This window comes from Pristiophorus japonicus, chromosome 32 (assembly GCF_044704955.1).
Source record: "Pristiophorus japonicus isolate sPriJap1 chromosome 32, sPriJap1.hap1, whole genome shotgun sequence".
NCBI classification, from domain to species: Eukaryota; Metazoa; Chordata; class Chondrichthyes; family Pristiophoridae; genus Pristiophorus; species Pristiophorus japonicus.
Window position 1 is genome coordinate 8,761,453 of NC_092008.1, and position 17,786 is coordinate 8,779,238.

Here is a 17,786-nt window from a genome sequence, read left to right on the forward strand (position 1 = left end):
ACTCACGCTCTCTGCCTCTCCCTCAGGATCATCGTGCACGGCTCTGAGTTTTATGACGCCGTCGTCCCAGGCTCCGCCAAACCCTTCAACTTCCGGGAGAAGTTCAAACTGACGGAGGAACAGGTGAGTGCGGGAACCTCAGGCCTGAGAAAGACACAGAGTTATAACCGTGGCCCGCCTCCGAAGTTGCTTCATCAGAGGCAGTCCCTCGAAATCGAGGAAGACTTGCTTCCACTCTAAAAGTGAGTCCTTGGGTGGCTAAACAGTCCAATACGAGAGCCACAGTCCCTGTCACAGGTGGGACAGACAGTGGTTGAGGGAAGGGGAGGGTGGGACTGGTTTGCCGCACGCTCCTTCCGCTGCCTGCGCTTGGTTTCTGCACGCTCTCGGCGACGAGACTCGAGGTGCTCAGCGCCCTCCCGGATGCGCTTCCTCCACTGAGGGCGGACTGGTCTTTGGGCCCAGGGACTCCCAGGTGTCGGTGGGGGATGTTGCACTTTAGCAGGGAGGCTTTGAGGGTGGTCCCTTGTAACGTTTCCTCTGCCCACCTTTGGCTCGTTTGCCGTGAAGGAGTTCCGAGTAGAGCGCTTGCTTTGGGAGTCTCGTGTCGGGGACGTGTGGACAATGTGGCCCTGCCCAGCGGAGCTGGTCGAGTGTGGTCAGTGCTTCGATGCTGGGGATGTTGGCCTGGTTGAGGACGCTACCAGGGGATTACAGACTCTGCTACAGAAAGAGGGGTTCCCGATAGAGCTGTGCGCGGCAAACCAGTGGGAAAATCACGTATCGCCTCCATTTTTACCACTTATCTTTTTTGTGCTTAATTTTTTTAACTTGCAGGCTCTGGAGGTCAGTGACCATTTCCCGGTGGAGGTGCAAATTAAATTGGACGGGGCGGTGCACAGCGAACTGTGAGCCACGCCGGGGAGACTGGGCCAAGAGGGGCTGTCCAGTGTACACCGGGACTTGACCTGCAAAGCGATTGAACCCTGTCGACCCCTCAGCCGAGACGAGGCACTCTGTGTTGGGGGGGCAGGGGGAAGGGTGGGGGGGGGGGGAGAGAATTCCATCGTACGATCAGAACCAGCGCTGGCTCGATGGGCCGAATGGCCTCCTCCTGTGCCGTACGATTCCACGAACGCTGAAATTAATTCTATATATACTTTTAAAATTAAATTATTGAGGGGCCCATTGAATCTAGACTCGGGGTGTACGGTTAAGAAGTTTGCAGATGATCCTCAAATCGGCTGGTGTGGACGACATTGAAGACAGCTGCGGACTGCAGGAAGATATCAAGCAACTGCTCAGGTGGGCAGAGCAGTGGCAAATGGAGTTTACTCCAGAGAGGTGTGAGGTAATGCATCTGGGGCAGGCTACCAAGGCAAGGGAATACACGTTAAATGGTCGGACACTGAGAAGTGTAGAGGAACAGAGGGACCTTGGAGTGCAGGTCCACAGATCCCTGAAGATATCAGGCCAGGTGGATAAGAAGGCACACGGAATGCTTGCCTTTATTAGCCGAGGTATAGAATACAAGAGAGGTGGGGGGGGGGGGGGGGGTTATGCTTGAACTGTATAAAACACTGGTTAGGCCACAGCTGGAGTACTGCGTGCAGTTCTGGTCACCGCATGACAGGAAGGACGTGATCGCACTGGAGGCTAAGGCCCTTCAAGTGCCCATCCAAGCACCTTTTAAATGCGCTGAGGGTTTCTGCAGCCACCACCCTTCCAGCCAGTGAGTTCCAGATCCCCCACCACCCTCTGCGTGAAGAAACCTCCCCTCAGATCCTTCTTCGGGTAAGGAGGCCAAAACTGTACGCAGTCATCATTGTCATGTATTCAACCAGCATTGTAACCCATGTATAAACTGACCTAAGTTGTACACCGTGAGAACACTGACCACTAGGTGGGAGACACTCCTAACCTGGACCTTCAGGTATAAAAGGGGAAGCTCCACCCACCTTCATCACTTGAGTGCTGAGGAATAAAGGACAGGTCACAGACTGACCTTCTCTCAAGCATGGGCCTCGTGTGCATTTATACTGTGTAGTAAGGACGTATCAATCATCATCATCGTCATCACAGGCAGTCCCTCAGAATCGAGGAAGACTTGCTTCCACTCAGGAAGTGAGTCCTTAGGTGGCTGAACAGTCCAATACGGGAACCACAGGGTGGGACAGACAGTGGTTGAGGGAAGGGGAGGGTGGGACTGGTTTGCCGCACGCTCCTTCCGCTGCCTGCGCTTGGTTTCTGCACACTCTCGGCGACGGGACTCGAGGTGCTCAGCGCCCTCCCGGATGCACTCCCTCCACTTAGGGCAGACTGGTCTTTGGGCCCAGGGACTCCCAGGTGTCAGTGGGGATGTTGCACTTTATCAGGGAGGCTTTGAGGGTGGTCCCCTGTAACGTTTCCTCTGCCCACCTTTGGCTCGTTTGCCGTGTAGGAGTTCCGAGTAGAGCGCTTGCTTTGGGAGTCTCGTGTCTGGGGGGACATGCGGACAATGTGGCCCTGCCCAGCGGAGCTGGTCGAGTGTGGTCAGTGCTTCGATGCTGGGGTTGTTGGCCTGGTCGAGGACGCTAACGTTGGTGCGTCTGTCCTCCCAGGGGATTTGCAGGATCTTGCGGAGACATCGTTGGTGGTATTTCTCCAGCAACTTGAGGTGTCTACCGTACATGGTCCATGTCTCTGAGCCATACAGGAGGGCGGGTATCACTACAGCCCTGTAGACCATGAGCTGGGTGGCAGATTTGAGGGCCTGGTCTTCAAACACTCTTTTCCTCAGGCGGCCGAAGGCTGCACTGGCGCACTGGAGGCGGTGTTGGATCTCGTTGTCGATGCCTGCTCTTGTTGATAGGAGACTCCCGAGGTATGGGAAATGGTCCATGTTGTCCAGGGCCGGGCCGTGGATCTTGATGACTGGGGGGGCAGTGCTGTGCGGTGAGAACAGGCTGGTGGAGGACCTTTGTCTTACGGATGTTTAGCGTAAGTTCCATGCTTTCGTACGCCTCGGTAAACACATCGACTATGTCCTGGAGTTCAGCCTCTGTATGTGCGCAGACGCAGGCATCATCCGCGTACTGTAGCTCGATGACAGAGGTTGGGGTGGCCTTGGACACAGTACTCCAGGTGCGGTCTCACCACGGCGCTATATAATGACAGCAAGACATGATGAACAATGTTCCCTGTAAGGTGCAGCCCTCTCCGAGGGTCCCACACATCCTGGGAACGGATTTTCCAATGTCATGTTTCACACACGCATGAAACTGTGTGTTAGGCCACCCAAAAAAAAATGAGGGATCGTCGGTCAAGAGGTCTTACCTGTGACATGGACCTTTGAAGTCAGCAGACTGTAGTGCATAAAGGAGTAGGGTTTACAATAGTTCAGCAGGGCTCAAACTATTCATAAATACAAAGAATCTCGCTCTGTATCGTTCACTGCACTGTGTATCAATAAAATCTGTTCTGTTACAACTCTCGTGTCTCGTGTTTACTAATTGTGGCGTGAACCACAGGAGGTTGACAGTGCGGCACTCCCTCAGTACTGCCCCTCCGACAGTGCGGTGCTCCCTCAGTACTTCCCCTCCGACAGTGCGGTGCTCCCTCAGTACTTCCCCTCTGACAGTGCGGCGCTCCCTCAGGACTTACCCTCCGACAGTGCGGCGCTCCCTCAGTACTGTACTGGAGTGTCATCCTAGATTTTTGTGCTGAAGTTCCTGGAGTGTTCAGTTCCATTCGCAACTCCGCAGACACTGCAGCAGTCCCTGCCGCATGCAGCAAGATCTGGACAACATTCAGGCTTGGGCTGATAAGATGCCACGGCCAGTATTGGAAGAAGAGCAGGGGAGTTCCCCCCTGATTTATCCCTCAATCAACATCACTAAAACACATTATCTGGGTCATTATCACATTGCTGTTTGTGGGAGCTTGCTGTGTGTAACTTGGCTGCCGCGTTTTGCACATTACAACAGTGACTACACTTCCAAAGTACATCATTGCTGCACTGTCGGAGGGGCGGTACTTAGGGAGCGCCGCACTGTCGGAGGGGCAGTACTGAGGGAGCGCCGCACTGTCGGAGGGGCGGTACTTAGGGAGCACCGCACTGTCGGAGGGGCCGCATTTCAGAGGAGACGTTAAACTGAGGCCCCGTCTGCTGTCTCAGGTAAAAGATCCCACAGCCAGTATTGGAAGAAGGGTGGGGTGGGGGGTGGGGGTGTCTCCCCAGTGTCCTGAGGCCAATATCTATCCCTCAATCAAATCACATCGCTGTGCGTGGGAGCTTGCTGTGCGCAAATTGTCTGCTGCATTTCCCACATTACAACATGAGCATGCGCCACAAAGTAATTAATTGGCTGTGAGGCACTTTGAGACGTCCGGTGGTCGGGAAAGGCGCTATATAAACATCAGTGAACACCCCACATCTCGCCCGATTGCAGCTGGTGAAGGATCAATGACTCGAGCCGAGTTGGTTGCAAGCTTTTATTTATAGTGACATACATTACATACAGTGTACCCGCCAAGATAACCTTGTGGCATTTCCACATATATCAGAGAGCCCCCAATTAATACCCAGCACACGAATACCCTGTTCTCTCTTTAAATAACATTTCAAAAAAAATAATCTTTATATGTCAAAAAATGAGAGACATTCCATACTCTGTACAAAGCATTCCATTGAGAGCCAGCGCTGCTCCAGGAACCCGAGTTGTTTATTTCTGCCTGCACTTCTTTCAGTAAAACAATGCGACAGTTGATGGCTTGAACCCACCCATTTAACTTTAGAGATTTCCCGTCTCTCCAGCATTAGTTTCAAGCCGCCAAGGTCAAGCTGTAACCGTTTCTCACTCATATTTTTTGTACGGTACGTTATCGCACAATGGGTGTTAATATACAGAACGTTAAATGAGTATAGTCTTCAGTAATTCCATTGTACTTGATGTGACTGAATATATTTGCCGCAGTGTCGGACAGGCAGTACTGAGGGAGCGCCGCACTGCGCTGTCAGAGGGGCAGTACTGAGGGAGCGCTGCACTGTCGGAGGGGCGGTACTGAGGGAGCGCCGCACTGTTAGAGTGGCCTTCTTTCGGATGAGACGTTAAACCGAGGCCCCGTCTGCCCTCTCTGGTGGGCATAAAATATACCATGGCACTATTTGGAAGAAGAGCAGGGGGAGTTCTCCCCGGTGTCCTGGGGCCAATATTTATCCCTCAACTATTTGAGTTGTGCACTTTAAACAAATGTCCCCTGCAAGGAAGGGGGAGGGGGGGTCACACTCCAAAATACATTTTTTTTCCAGTGAATATTTATCCCTCAACCAACATTACTAAAAAAAAACAGGTGATCTGGGTCATTATCACATTGCTGTTTGTGGGAGCTTTCTGTGCGCAAATTGACTGCTGCATTTCCCACTTTACAACAGTGACTATACTCGAAAATGTACCTCGTTATCTATGAAGCACGTTGGGATGTCCTGCGGATGGCGAGAAACATTGTCTTAATGGAAGTCTTTCATTCTGACTAATTTATGTGTGTCGGGATCACACACAGTATCACTGTCCAGTCCTTGTTGATTCACAAGGAGCCTTAGCAAAAACAATATCAAAATATGAGGTACAGGGTGCCTCGCTTACTTCTGTCAACTGCTCAGAGTGCGTGATTTTATAATTAATTATAATTGATTGTGAGAAATAAGCCTCAACAGTTTGATCGCAAGGTTGACCAGTACTGTCTATCATTACCTTACCAGGAACTTTCAATTTGATACGACCCTCTTTTTTATCGAACTCCAGAATCTTACGCTTCATGTTACCAATCACGGTGTGATTCCTTTCACAAAGGCCATTGCTACCGGAGATCCCAGGTTCTGTATTTATAACAATGATATTCATGTTCTCAAACACATCTCTGAACTCCTCGTTAGCGAATTCACCTCCAATAGCGGTCAAAACCTTTGCTAGGATTCCAAGCACAGTCTCTATCCGTTTTTCCATTAATGTATTTTTAATAACCGTCTTCTGGTATGTACTATAATTGAACTCAGAATTGAGCTCTGTCTCACATGGCCTCCGTGATATACACCTTTCCTCTGATACCCCAGCCTCCATAAACGAGGATTGCCCCGCAGGCAAAGTGTTTGAATGCTCAGGAGATATGGCACCAATTGTCGGACTTTCTCCAGGGGGAGGATTTTCACAAAGATCGGGAGGTAATTTGGGATTACTCCCATCGACTCGTTGGTAAGGACTCTGTTCTCCAACCACCCGAAGAGAATTCTTTGCGTGAACTGCCCCTGCCAGAGCTGTTGACAAGTTACACCCTGGTTGATCAGCCAGAATTTTATGTATCATTTTACCAATCACAGCATGATGCTGTTCACAAAGGCTCACAACTTCTGTATTCATGACTGTGACAGTCATATTCTCACACACACCTCTGAACTCGTTAGCGAATTCACCTCCAAAATTGGTCAATAACTTTGTTGGCCTGTCAAGCCCAGCCCCTTTCCATTTTTCCATCATTGTTTCTATAACCTTTGTGTCCTTTTTACATATTAGTGTCGAAATGCTGAATGCTGTAGCCAGCTCAATGCAATGTAAGATGATTTTGTTGTTGTCTTTGTCCCATACCCTTCGATATATGGCAACTTCCTTGTTATAGTGCTGTACCAATGGATGACTTGCAATCGGCCGTGGGGCGGTCGTTCTGGACTTTTTACAGAATTGACAATTATCACTAATCTTTTCTATTAGGCTTGTATACTCCCCATCTACAATTACACCTGCATCTGTTAGCATGCTTGTTAAACGCTGAGAAGTCGGGTGGGAAAATTGTTTATGTAACTTAGAGACAATTCTTGCCTTATCGTTATCACCTGATGCCATTAATACTCGCCTAACATTTGGTTTTGTTAAGGGGATACAATAATGTCCTGACTGGGTATACTGAAGAACAATTGGTTTCCTAAAGATCATTGCTTTATTGTTTACTGTATCAACTTCAATTTTCATCCTAGTCATGAAAGGTTTACTCAATAGCAGTGGTATCTCAATGGAGACTACTTGTGTAACTATATATCTTCTTACTCCAGATATCTCACATGGAATTATTACTCTTTGGCGTGATAAGATGTTATCATCTCCATACTTAAAGTACACATTACTTTTATATTTCTTAACCTTCTGTCGAGCTTTACTATTTAGTGACTCAAGATAACATTTCAACCAATCCTCCCCGCATACAGTTAAAATACACGTACTATCAAACACAGCACAATTAACAGATTGTGCGACCAATATGGTCATCATAAAATTAGAAATTCTTGTAACCGGTATAATCTGTTTATCATCATTATCTTCATCCTTATCCGCGGAACTACTTTCTGTCTTTGTCATTTCAAAGCTCTTGCGGCAATTCGCTTTATAATGGTACGGAGAGGCACACTTAAAGCATTTATTGACTTTTCCTTGGGCGTTGATGGGATTTATTTGCCCAGTCCATTTTCTGTTGATACAACTGGATTTTCTATATGTGCTTTTGTTACCATTCTGTCCGTCCCTGGTCCTTGGCTCATATCGAAGCCTGGTACCACGAACACGTTGGGTATACCTCGAGTTTTCCACATTTTTAAAGACAGCAAATATCTGATCCAGATTATTTTTTGAGATCTGGAGCTTGGCTCGGAGCAGCTGTATGTCCAGAGCAGACATCTTAAGACCGTCTAGAAATGGCAATTTATCGATTACACAAACAAGCTTTTCCAAACATCCACACAATTCGTTTCCCATTGAGTTTTCAATTTCCGACCATGTCTCATGAGCACTTAACTGGCCATCTATCCTGTCGATTTTAACCAGTGTTCCTACAAGAGGGTGAAAACATTCATCATTATCCAACTGAGTTGCATCCATCTCAGAAAGTACCGTGCTCTGTGTTTACTTGGTTCACGAAATGACCACAAGTGCCAACCCTTGTTGGCTCTTTGGTGGAGCAGTATCCCATGTCCACATACAGAAACATAGAAACATAGAAAATAAGTGCACGAGTAGGCCATTCGGCGCTTCGAGCCTGCACCACCATTCAATAAGATCGTGGCTGATCCTTCACCTCAGTACCTCTTTCCCGCTTTCTCTCCATACCCCCTTGATCCCTATAGCCGTAAGGGCCATATCTAACTCCCTCTTGAATACATCCAATGAACTGGCATCAACAACTCTCTGCGGCAGGGAATTCCACAGGTTAACAACTCTCTGAGTGAAGAAGTTTCTCCTCATCTCAGTCCTAAATGGCCTACCCCTTATCCTAAGACTGTGTCCCCTGGTTCTGGACTTCCCCAACATCCGGAACATTCTTCCCACATCTAACCTGTCCCGTCCCGTCAGAATCTTATACATTTCTATGAGATCCCCTCTCATCCTTCTAAACTCCAGTGTATAAAGGCCCAATTGATCCAGTCTCTCCTCATATGTCAGTCCAGCCATCCCTGGAATCAGTCTGGTGAACCTTCGCTGCACTCCTTCAATAGCAAGAACGTCCTTCCTCAGATTAGGAGACCAAAACTGAACACAATATTCCAGGTGAGGCCTCACCAAGGCCCTGTACAATTGCAGTAAGACCTCCCTGCTCCTATACTCAAATCCCCTCGCTATGAAAGCCAACATACCATTTGCCTTCTTCACCGCCTGCTGTACCTGCATGCCAACTTTCAATGATTGATGTACCATGACACCCAGGTTTCATTGCACCTCCCCTTTTCCTAATCTGCCGCCATTCAGATAATATTCTGCCTTCGTGTTTTTGCCACCAAAGTAGATAACCTCACATTTATCCACATTATACTGCATCTGCCATGCATTTGCCCACTCACCTAACCTGTCCAAATCACTCTGTAGCCTCTTAGCATCCTCCTCACAACTCACACTACCACCCAGTTTAGTGTCATCTGCAAACTTGGAGATATTACACTCAATTCCTTCATCCAAATCATGAATGTATATTGTAAAGAGCTGGGGTCCCAGGATTGAGCCCTGCGGCACTCCATTGGCCACTGCCTGTCATTCTGAAAAGGACCCATTAATCCGACTCTCTGCTTCCTGTCTGCCAACCAGTTCTCTATCCACGCCAGTACATTACCCCCAAGACCATGTGCTTTGATTTTGCACACCAATCTCTTATGTGGGACCTTGTCAAAGGCCTTTTGAAAGTCCAAATACACCACATCCACTGGTTCCCCCTTGTCCACTCTACTAGTTACATCCTCAAAAAATTCCAGAAGATTTGGACAGATCCTGTCACTGCTTTCCTAATGCTTTTTCATCCTTAATAATTGATTCCAACATTTTCCCCACTACTGATGTCAGGCTAACTGGTCTATAATTACCCGTTTTCTCTCTCCCTCCTTTTTTAAAAAGTTACATTAGCTACCCTCCAGTCCATAGGAACTGATCCAGAGTTGATAGACTGTTGGAAAATGATCACCAATGCATCCACTATTTCTAGGGCTACTTCCTTAAGTACTCTGGGATGCAGACAATCAGGCACCGGAGATTTATCGGCCTTCAATCCCATCAATTTCCCCAACACAATTTCCTGCCTAATTAGGATATCCTTCAATTCCTCATTCTCACTAGACCCTCGGTCCCCTAGTACATCCGGAAGGTTATTTGTGTCTTCTTTTGTGAAGACAGAACCAAAGTATTTGTTCAAATGGTCTGCCATTTCTTTGTTCCCCATTATAAATTCACCCGAGTCCGACTGCAAGGGATCTACGTTTGTCTTCACTAATCGTTTTCTCTTCACATATCTATAGAAGCTTTTGCAGTCAGTTTTTATGTTCCCGGCAAACTTTCTCTCGTACTCTATTTTCCCCCTCCTAATTAAACCCTTTGTCCTCCTCTGCTGAATTCTAAATTTCTCCCAGTCCCCTGGTTTGCTGCTTTTTCTAGCCAATTTATATGCCTCTTCCTTGGATCTAACACTATTCTTAATTTCCCTCGTTAGCCACGGTTAAGCCACCTTCCCTGTTTTATTTTTACTCCAGACAGAGATGTACAATTGTTGAAGTTCATCCATGTGATCTATAAATGTTTGCCATTGCCTATCCACCGTCAACCCTTTAAGTATCACTCGCCAGTCTATTCTAGCCAATTCACGCCTCATGCCGTCGAAGTTAGCTTTCCTTAAGTTCAGGAGCTTAGTTCCTGATTTAACTATGTCACTCTCCATCTTAATAAAGAATTCTACCATATTATGGTCGCTCTTCCCTAAGGGGCCTCGCACAACAAGATTGCCAATTAGTCCCTTCTCATTACACATCACCCAGTCTAGGATGGCCAGCTCTCTAGTTGGTTCCTCGACATATTGGTCAAGAAAACCATCCCTAATACACTCCAGGAAATCCTCCTCTGCATTGCTACCAGTTTGGTTAGCCCAATCTATATGTAAATTAAAGTCGGCCATGATATCTAGCTCATTCTTCCGCTGGTCATACGGTTCAAACTCCGAGAACATTAGAGGGTAATCGTACCTCAACAAGTTAAACTTGCTTTCTGCCATAGATATGAACACAAGAGCATGCCCAATTAATACCCACCACCTGAATACAATTAACACTTATTGAGTGCCGCAGGGATCAGTGCTGGGACCCCAACTATTTACAATCTATATTAACGACTTGGAAGAAGGGACTGTGTGTAACGTAGCCAAGTTTGCTGATGGTACAAAGATGGGAGGAAAAGCAATGTGTGAGGACACAAAAAATCTGCAAAAGGACATAGACAGGCTAAGTGAGTGGGCAAAAATTTGGCAGATGGAGCATAATGTTGGAAAGTGTGAAGTCATGCACTTTGGCAGAAAAAAAATCAAAGAGCAAGTTATTATTTAAATAGAGAAAGATTGCAAAGTGCCGCAGTACAGCGGGACCTGGGGGTACTTGTGCATGAAACACAAAAGGTTAGTATGCAGTTACAGCAAGTGATCAGGAAGGCCAATGGTATCTTGGTCTTTAAAGAAACATAGATACATAGAAAATAGGTGCAGGAGTAGGCCATTTGGCCCTTCGAGCCTGCACCACCATTCAATAAGATCATGGCTGATCATCCCCTCAGTACCCCTTTCCTGCTTTATTGCAAAGGGGATGGAGTATAAAAGCAGGGAAGTCTTGCTACAGTTATACAGAGTATTGGTGAGGCCACACCTGGAGTACTGCGTGCAGTTTTGGTTTCCATATTTACGAAAGGATATACTTGCATTGGAGGCAGTTCAGAGAAGGTTCACTCGGTTGATTCCGGGGATGAGGGGGTTGACTTATGAGGAAAGGTTGAGGAGGCTGGGCCTCTACTCATTGGAATTCAGAAGAATGAGAGGTGATCTTATCGAAACGTATATGAGTTTCTACAAGTATATAAAAAGGAAGAGAATAGCTAAAGTAAATGTTGGTACCTCAGAGGCTGAGACTGGGGAATTAATAATGGGAACAAGGAAATGGTAGAGACTTTGAATAAATATTTTGTAGCTGTCTTCACGGTGGAAGACACTAAAAGCATCCTAGTAATCGGAGCAAAATAGAGGGAGGAACTTGGAAACAATCACTGTCATTAGAGAAAAGTACCTTTGCTCTGCTGGTCTTCCACTCTCTCAGTTGACTCCTCAAGATCATTTGCAACTTGATTTTGGTTTATTTTTCGCAAAACCTTGATAACGAAGTGCGGGGCGGATTTGAATGTGTAGTGCTTGATGAGGGAGTCAGTTACAACATCTTCGCCCTGATTAATGAAATCCCTCTTTGTAATCTTCTTGTGTCCCTTAAACTCGGTGTCCAACACTGCATGCTTGAAGCTCTTGAAGTTATTCTGCTCCAGTTGCTGAAGGGAGCACAGGATAGCTTCCCTCATGGTCACAGCCATTGCCGAGCAGACAGCTTCTCCTGATCGTCTCCTTTCCAGTGACGCTAATGTAATGCCTCTGTTTAAAAAAGGGGGCAGACAAAAGGCAGGTTACTATAGGCCGGTTAGTTTAACATCTGTAGTGGGGGAAATGCTAGAAACTATCATTAAGGAAGAAATAGCGGGACATCTAGATAGGAATAGTGCAATCAAGCAGACGCAACATGGATTCATGAAGGGGAAATCATGTTTAACTAATTTACTGGAATTCTTTGAGGATATAACGAGCATGGTGGATAGAGGTGTACCGATAGATGTGGTGTATTTAGATTTCCAAAAGGCATTAGATAAGGTGCCACACAAAAGGTTACTGCAGAAGATAAAGGTTCGCGGAGTCAGAGGAAATGTATTAGCGTGGATCGAGAATTGGCTGGCGAACAGGAAGTAGAGAGTCGGGATAAATGGGTCCTTTTCGGGTTGGAAATCGGTGGTTAGTGGTGTGCCACAGGGATCAGTGCTGGGACCACAACTGTTTACAATATACATAGATGACCTGAAAGAGGGGACAGAGTGTAGTGCAACAAAATTTGCAGATGACACTAAGATTAGTGGGAAAGCGGGTTGTGTAGAGGACACAGAGAGGCTGCAAAGAGATTTGGATAGGTTAAGCGAATGAGCTAAGGTTTGGCAGATGGAATACAATGTTGGAAAGTGTGAGGTCATCCACCTTGGGAAAAAAAACAGTAAAAGAGAATATTATTTGAATGGGGAGAAATTACAACATGCTGAGGTGCAGAGGGACCTGGGGGTCCTTGTGCATGAATCCCAAAAAGTTAGTTTGCAGGTGCAGCAGGTAATCATGAAGGCAAATGGAATGTTGGCCTTCATTGCGAGAGGGATGGAGTACAAAAGCAGGGAGGTCCTGCTACAACTGTACAGGGTATTGGTGAGGCCGCACCTGGAGTACTGCGTGCAGTTTTGGTCACCTTACTTAAGGAAGGATATACTGGCTTTGGAGGGGGTACAGAGACGATTCACTAGGCTGATTCCGGAGATGAGGGGGTTACCTTATGATGATAGATTGAGTAGACTAGGTCTTTACTCGTTGGAGTTCAGAAGGATGAGGGGTGATCTTATAGAAACATTTAAAATAATGAAAGGGATAGACAAGATAGAGGCAGAGAGGTTGTTTCCACTGGTAGGGGAGACTAGAACTAGGGGGCACAGCCTCAAAATACAGGGGAGCCAATTTAAAACCGAGTTGAGAAGGAATTTCTTCTCCCAGAGGGTTGTGAATCTGTGGAATTCTCTGCCCAAGGAAGCAGTTGAGGTTGTGGATATATGAACGGGATATATGGAATTAAAGAGAGTAAAGTGAACTGGATATATGAAAATGTATAAGCCATGGAAAAATAACTAAGAGAATGTCAGATTGCAAATAATACAACATCAGCACAATTAACAGGCTTTCTCAAGGTTTTAAGTTACTAATCCTGCCAATATAAATTGTAACATGAAATGGATATATGGATAAATGGAAATACAACATCAGCAGAATTGCAAGGTTTCAGTTAGTAGTCACGCCAGTAAAGTTGTAACATTTAGAGGCAATGCCTGAGCTTACGTAAAAACAGCCCATATAGATATTGACTAATGAGTGGACAAAGGAAAGGAAGAATCAAAAGGGATAAGCTGAATTAGAATGTCAATCTAATTGTATCTTGTTATCTATTTTCAAAAATGTATAACTGTTGTCGCTTTACGATGTAACTTCGCTTATCCCTAGGAAGTGTGTACGCTCTGTCGAGAGAGTATACCTTCTGTCTGATAAGTCTCGCCGGCCGGTGAATAAAGACTGCTTTGTTGAAAGCACAATCGGTATTCGACTCAGTGATTTCACTGAACCAGATTGCGAGAAAAGAATCTACATTTACAAGGTGAGCTCATTGAATGTGTTCAAGTCGCAGATAGATAGATTTTTAACCAATAAGGGAATTTAGGGTTACGGGGAGAGGGTGGGTAAGTGGAGCTGAGTCCACGGCCAGATCAGCCGTGATCTTGTTGAATGGCGGAGCAGGCTCGAGGGGTTAGATGGCCTCCTCCTGTTCCTAATTCTTATGTTCTTATGTTCCCCAGGGCACCTCGCCCTGTAAAGCACGCAAACGTAACTTCAGTTTAGGTGCCCCATGCTTAACCCTCTGTCTACCGACAGGTGGAGTCCTCGCTACTTCTGCATTTCGATAGCGCCTTTCACTGCCTCAGGACGCCCCGGTGTGCTCCACAGCCAATGCAGTACTTATTTTGATGTGTGCTTATTGTCGTAATGTGGGACACGCGTCATCAATTTGCACACAGCAAGCTCCCACAATCCACCCTGTGATAATGGCCCAGATCTTCCGTTTTCAAGCTGTTGGTTGAGGAATAAATATTGGCCCCAGGACACAGGGGAGAACTCCCCCACACCCCCACCCCCCCCCCCTGCTCTTTTCCCAATAGTGGCCGTGGGACCTTTTACATCCACCTGAGAGGGCAGACGGGGGGGCCTCGGTTTAACGTCCCGTCCCTGATTCAATTCCAGCGCGTGAAATAATATTTAACAGGATCGGACTTTGCCAGGAATGTGCAACTCCACCTCGGGAAGGATGTGAAGGCCTCAGAGAGAGCACAGAAAAGGTTTACCAGAATGGTCCCCGGGATGAGGGACTTCAGTGACGTAGAGAGACTGGAGAAACATAGAAACATAGAAAATAGGTGCAGGAGTAGGCCATTCGGCCCATCGAGCCTGCACCACCATTCAATAAGATCATGGCTGATCATTCACCTCAGTACCCCATTCCTGCTTTCTCTCCATACCCCTTGATCCCTTTAGCCGTAAAGGCCGCATCTAACTCCCTTTTGAATATATCTAACGAACTGGCCTCAACAACTTTCTGCGGTGGAGAATTCCACAGGCTCACAATTCTCTGAGTGAAGAAGTTTCTCCGCATCTCGGTCCTAAATGGCTTACCCCTTATCCTTAGACTGTGACCCCTGGTCCTGGACTTACCCAACGTCGGGAACATTCTTCCTGCATCTAACCTGTCCAATCCCGTCAGAATTTTATATGTTTCTAATGTGATCACCTCTCATTCTTCTAAATTCCAGTGAATATATAAGCCTAGTCAGTCGATCCAGTGAGGTTGTTCGCCTTAGAGCAGAGAAGGTCGAGAGGAGATTTGATCGAGGTGTTCAAAATCACGGGGGGTCTGGACAGAGATAGAGAGAAACTGTTCCCATTGGTGGAGGGGTGGACAACCAGAGGACACAGATTTAAGGCGATTGGCAGAAGAACCAAAGGCAACGTGAGGAAAAACGTTTTTACGCAGCGAGTGGTGAGGATCTGGGAACGCGCTGCCCGAGAGGGCGGTGGAGGCAGACTCAATCGTGGGTTTCAAAAGGGAGTCGGATAAGAACCTGAAGGAGAGAAATGTGCAAGGCGCCGGGGAAAGGGCAGGGGAGTGGGACTGGCTGAGGTGCTCTTGCAGAGAGCCGGCACGGGCTCGATGGGCCGAATGGCCGCCTCCTGAGCGATAACCATTCTATGATTCTATGATTTGAGTTCAGTTATTATTAATGCAGTAACACTTCCCAGCCTTGGTTGTGGACCGAAGATCACTCGTTTAATCTGGTACCTGATACAACAACAACTTGCATTTGATGTTGAATTGTGCAGAGGGACCTGGGGGGTCCTTGTGCATGAAACTCTTTTTGGAGTTTATCTGAAAACATAAAACATTAATCCATGCCACCCGACCTGGATGACACACCAGACATTACAAGGCCTTTTTTTTTTGGCACTAAAATCACATTTTTTTCCCCAGTGCCCCCTATAAAAGGGGAGGGGGACACTAAAAGCACCGGCAATTAAAACAAATTAAACTTTAAAACGTAAAATCAAATCAAAATTTGGTTGCCGGGGGTGATGATGCACTCCAGTCCCTCCGGTGCCCACCTCTCGCGGAAGGCCGCGAGCGTACCGGTGGACACCGCGTGCTCCATCTCCAAGGACACCCTGGCGCGGATGTATGCGCGAAAGAGAGGCAGGCAGTCGGGCTGAACGACCCCCTCGACCGCCCGCTGCCTGGACCGGCTGATGGCACCCTTGGCCGTGCCCAGGAGCAGTCCTACGAGGAGGCCCTCGGACCTACCCGCTCCCCTCCGCACAGGGTGCCCAAAGATCAGGAGAGTGGGACTGAAGTGCAGCCAGAATTTCAGGAGCAGCCCCTTCAAATAATAAAACAGGGGCTGCAACCTCGTGCACTCAATAAAAACATGGAACACGGACTCCTCCAGACCGCAGAAATTGCAGGCGGCCTGGGAGCCTGTGAACCGGCTTAAAAATTTGTTGCACGGCACTGCTCCGTGCACCACCCTCCAGGCCAAGTCCCCGATGAATAGAGGGAGGGACTCCCGCGTAGAGTGCCCTCCATCGGGGACCCCCGCCTCCTCCGGACGGCAGGATGGTACGCCATGGCGTGTCCGGACGGCCGGCGAGGATGGCAAAGTTGAGAGTGTGCAGGAGCAGCCCGTACAGGAAACCCCTCCGCGCGGAACTGAAAGGCACGGAGGGGATTTCCCCGAGGCGGCTCAAGTTGTGAGGCGCCGGCCCCCGAGGGAGGTTCCGGGGTTTGGCGCTGATGAGGAATTCCGTCCGGACGGGGGTCAGTTCGGACGGGATCTCCCCACGTGCTTGAGCCTCCTCGATGCACCGAACAGAGTCAGGGCCCAAAGCTGTTTTTAGCGACTCGATGGCTTTGGCCGCGCGGTGGACGTCTGCTGAATTTAGGCGCCGCGCCAGCGTGTCTGGCGCCATCCAGCCCGCTCCTCCGCCATCGAGCAGGTCCCTGACCCTGGTCACCTCACCAGCCACAGCCCTCTCTTCCGACCGCCACATAAAGCCTCGGTCGTGGAGGTACGGATTCCCGAGCAGCGGCTCCTGCAGGACAGCCGCCACTCCAGCCGGTGGAGAGCTGCGCTTGGTGGAGACTTTGTTCCAGACCCTGATGAGTTCCTTGTAAAAGACAGGCAGCTCCCGGAGGGCGGTCCTGACACCCCCCCAAGTTCACAAACAGGAGCTGCGTGTCATAATTGAGGTCGAGCTGCTGGCGGAAGAAATACCTCGCCAGAGCACACCACCTAGGAGGGGGCTCGACGTAAAGGTATCTCTGCAGGGTCTGAAGACAGAAAGTCGCGAGCTGGGTGCTGACGCACACCAACGACTGACCGCCCTCCTCAAGCGGGAGACTCAAGACCGCGGCAGAGACCCAGTGCTTCCTGTTGTTCCAGAAGAAGTCCACCAGCTTCTTCTGTATCTTGGCGACAAACGCAGGGGGAGGGGTCAAAGTGACCAGCCGATACCACAACATTGCGGCCACCAGCTGGTATATGACTAGCGCTCGACCCCTGTAGGACAGCACTCGGAGCAGTCCTGTCCAGCGCCCTAGGCGAGCGGCGACCTTGGCCTCCAGCTCCTGCCAGTTCGCCGGCCAGGCTGCCTCGTTGGGGCTAAGGTAGACTCCCAGATAGAGGAGATGGGTTGTGCTCCAGGCAAAAGGCCTGAGCTTCTCCGGCAGGGAGTCCACCCGCCACTGACCCACCAGGAGTCCGGAACATTTCTCCCAGTTGATCCTGGCGGAGGACGCGGCCGAGTAAATCTCCTGGCACTCACGCATCCTCCGCAGGTCAGCGGGATCCTCTACCGCGAGGAGCACATCATCGGCGTAAGCCGAGAGGACGACCTCCACGCCCGGCCCTTGCAGAGCCAGTCCCGTCAACCTCGTCCGCAGGAGGCGCAGGAAAGGCTCCACGCAAATGGCATATAACTGGCCGGACATGGGGCATCTCTGGCGCACCCCTCTCCTAAAGCGAAGGGGC

The 17,786-nt window shown here is 48.5% G+C and overlaps 1 protein-coding gene across 1 annotated transcript in view; it reads left to right on the top strand.

The window, feature by feature from the left end:
- LOC139240614 (deoxyribonuclease gamma-like) overlaps positions 1-1,008 on the top strand; it is a 28,836-nt gene extending 27,828 nt beyond the window's left edge. The window contains exons 8-9 of the mRNA XM_070869169.1: positions 27-123; positions 838-1,008. Of these exons, the coding sequence (XP_070725270.1) occupies positions 27-123; positions 838-912 (172 nt within the window). The 3' untranslated portion in view covers positions 913-1,008. The remainder of the gene's footprint in view (positions 1-26; positions 124-837) is intronic.
- Positions 1,009-17,786: the final 16,778 nt, after the last annotated feature.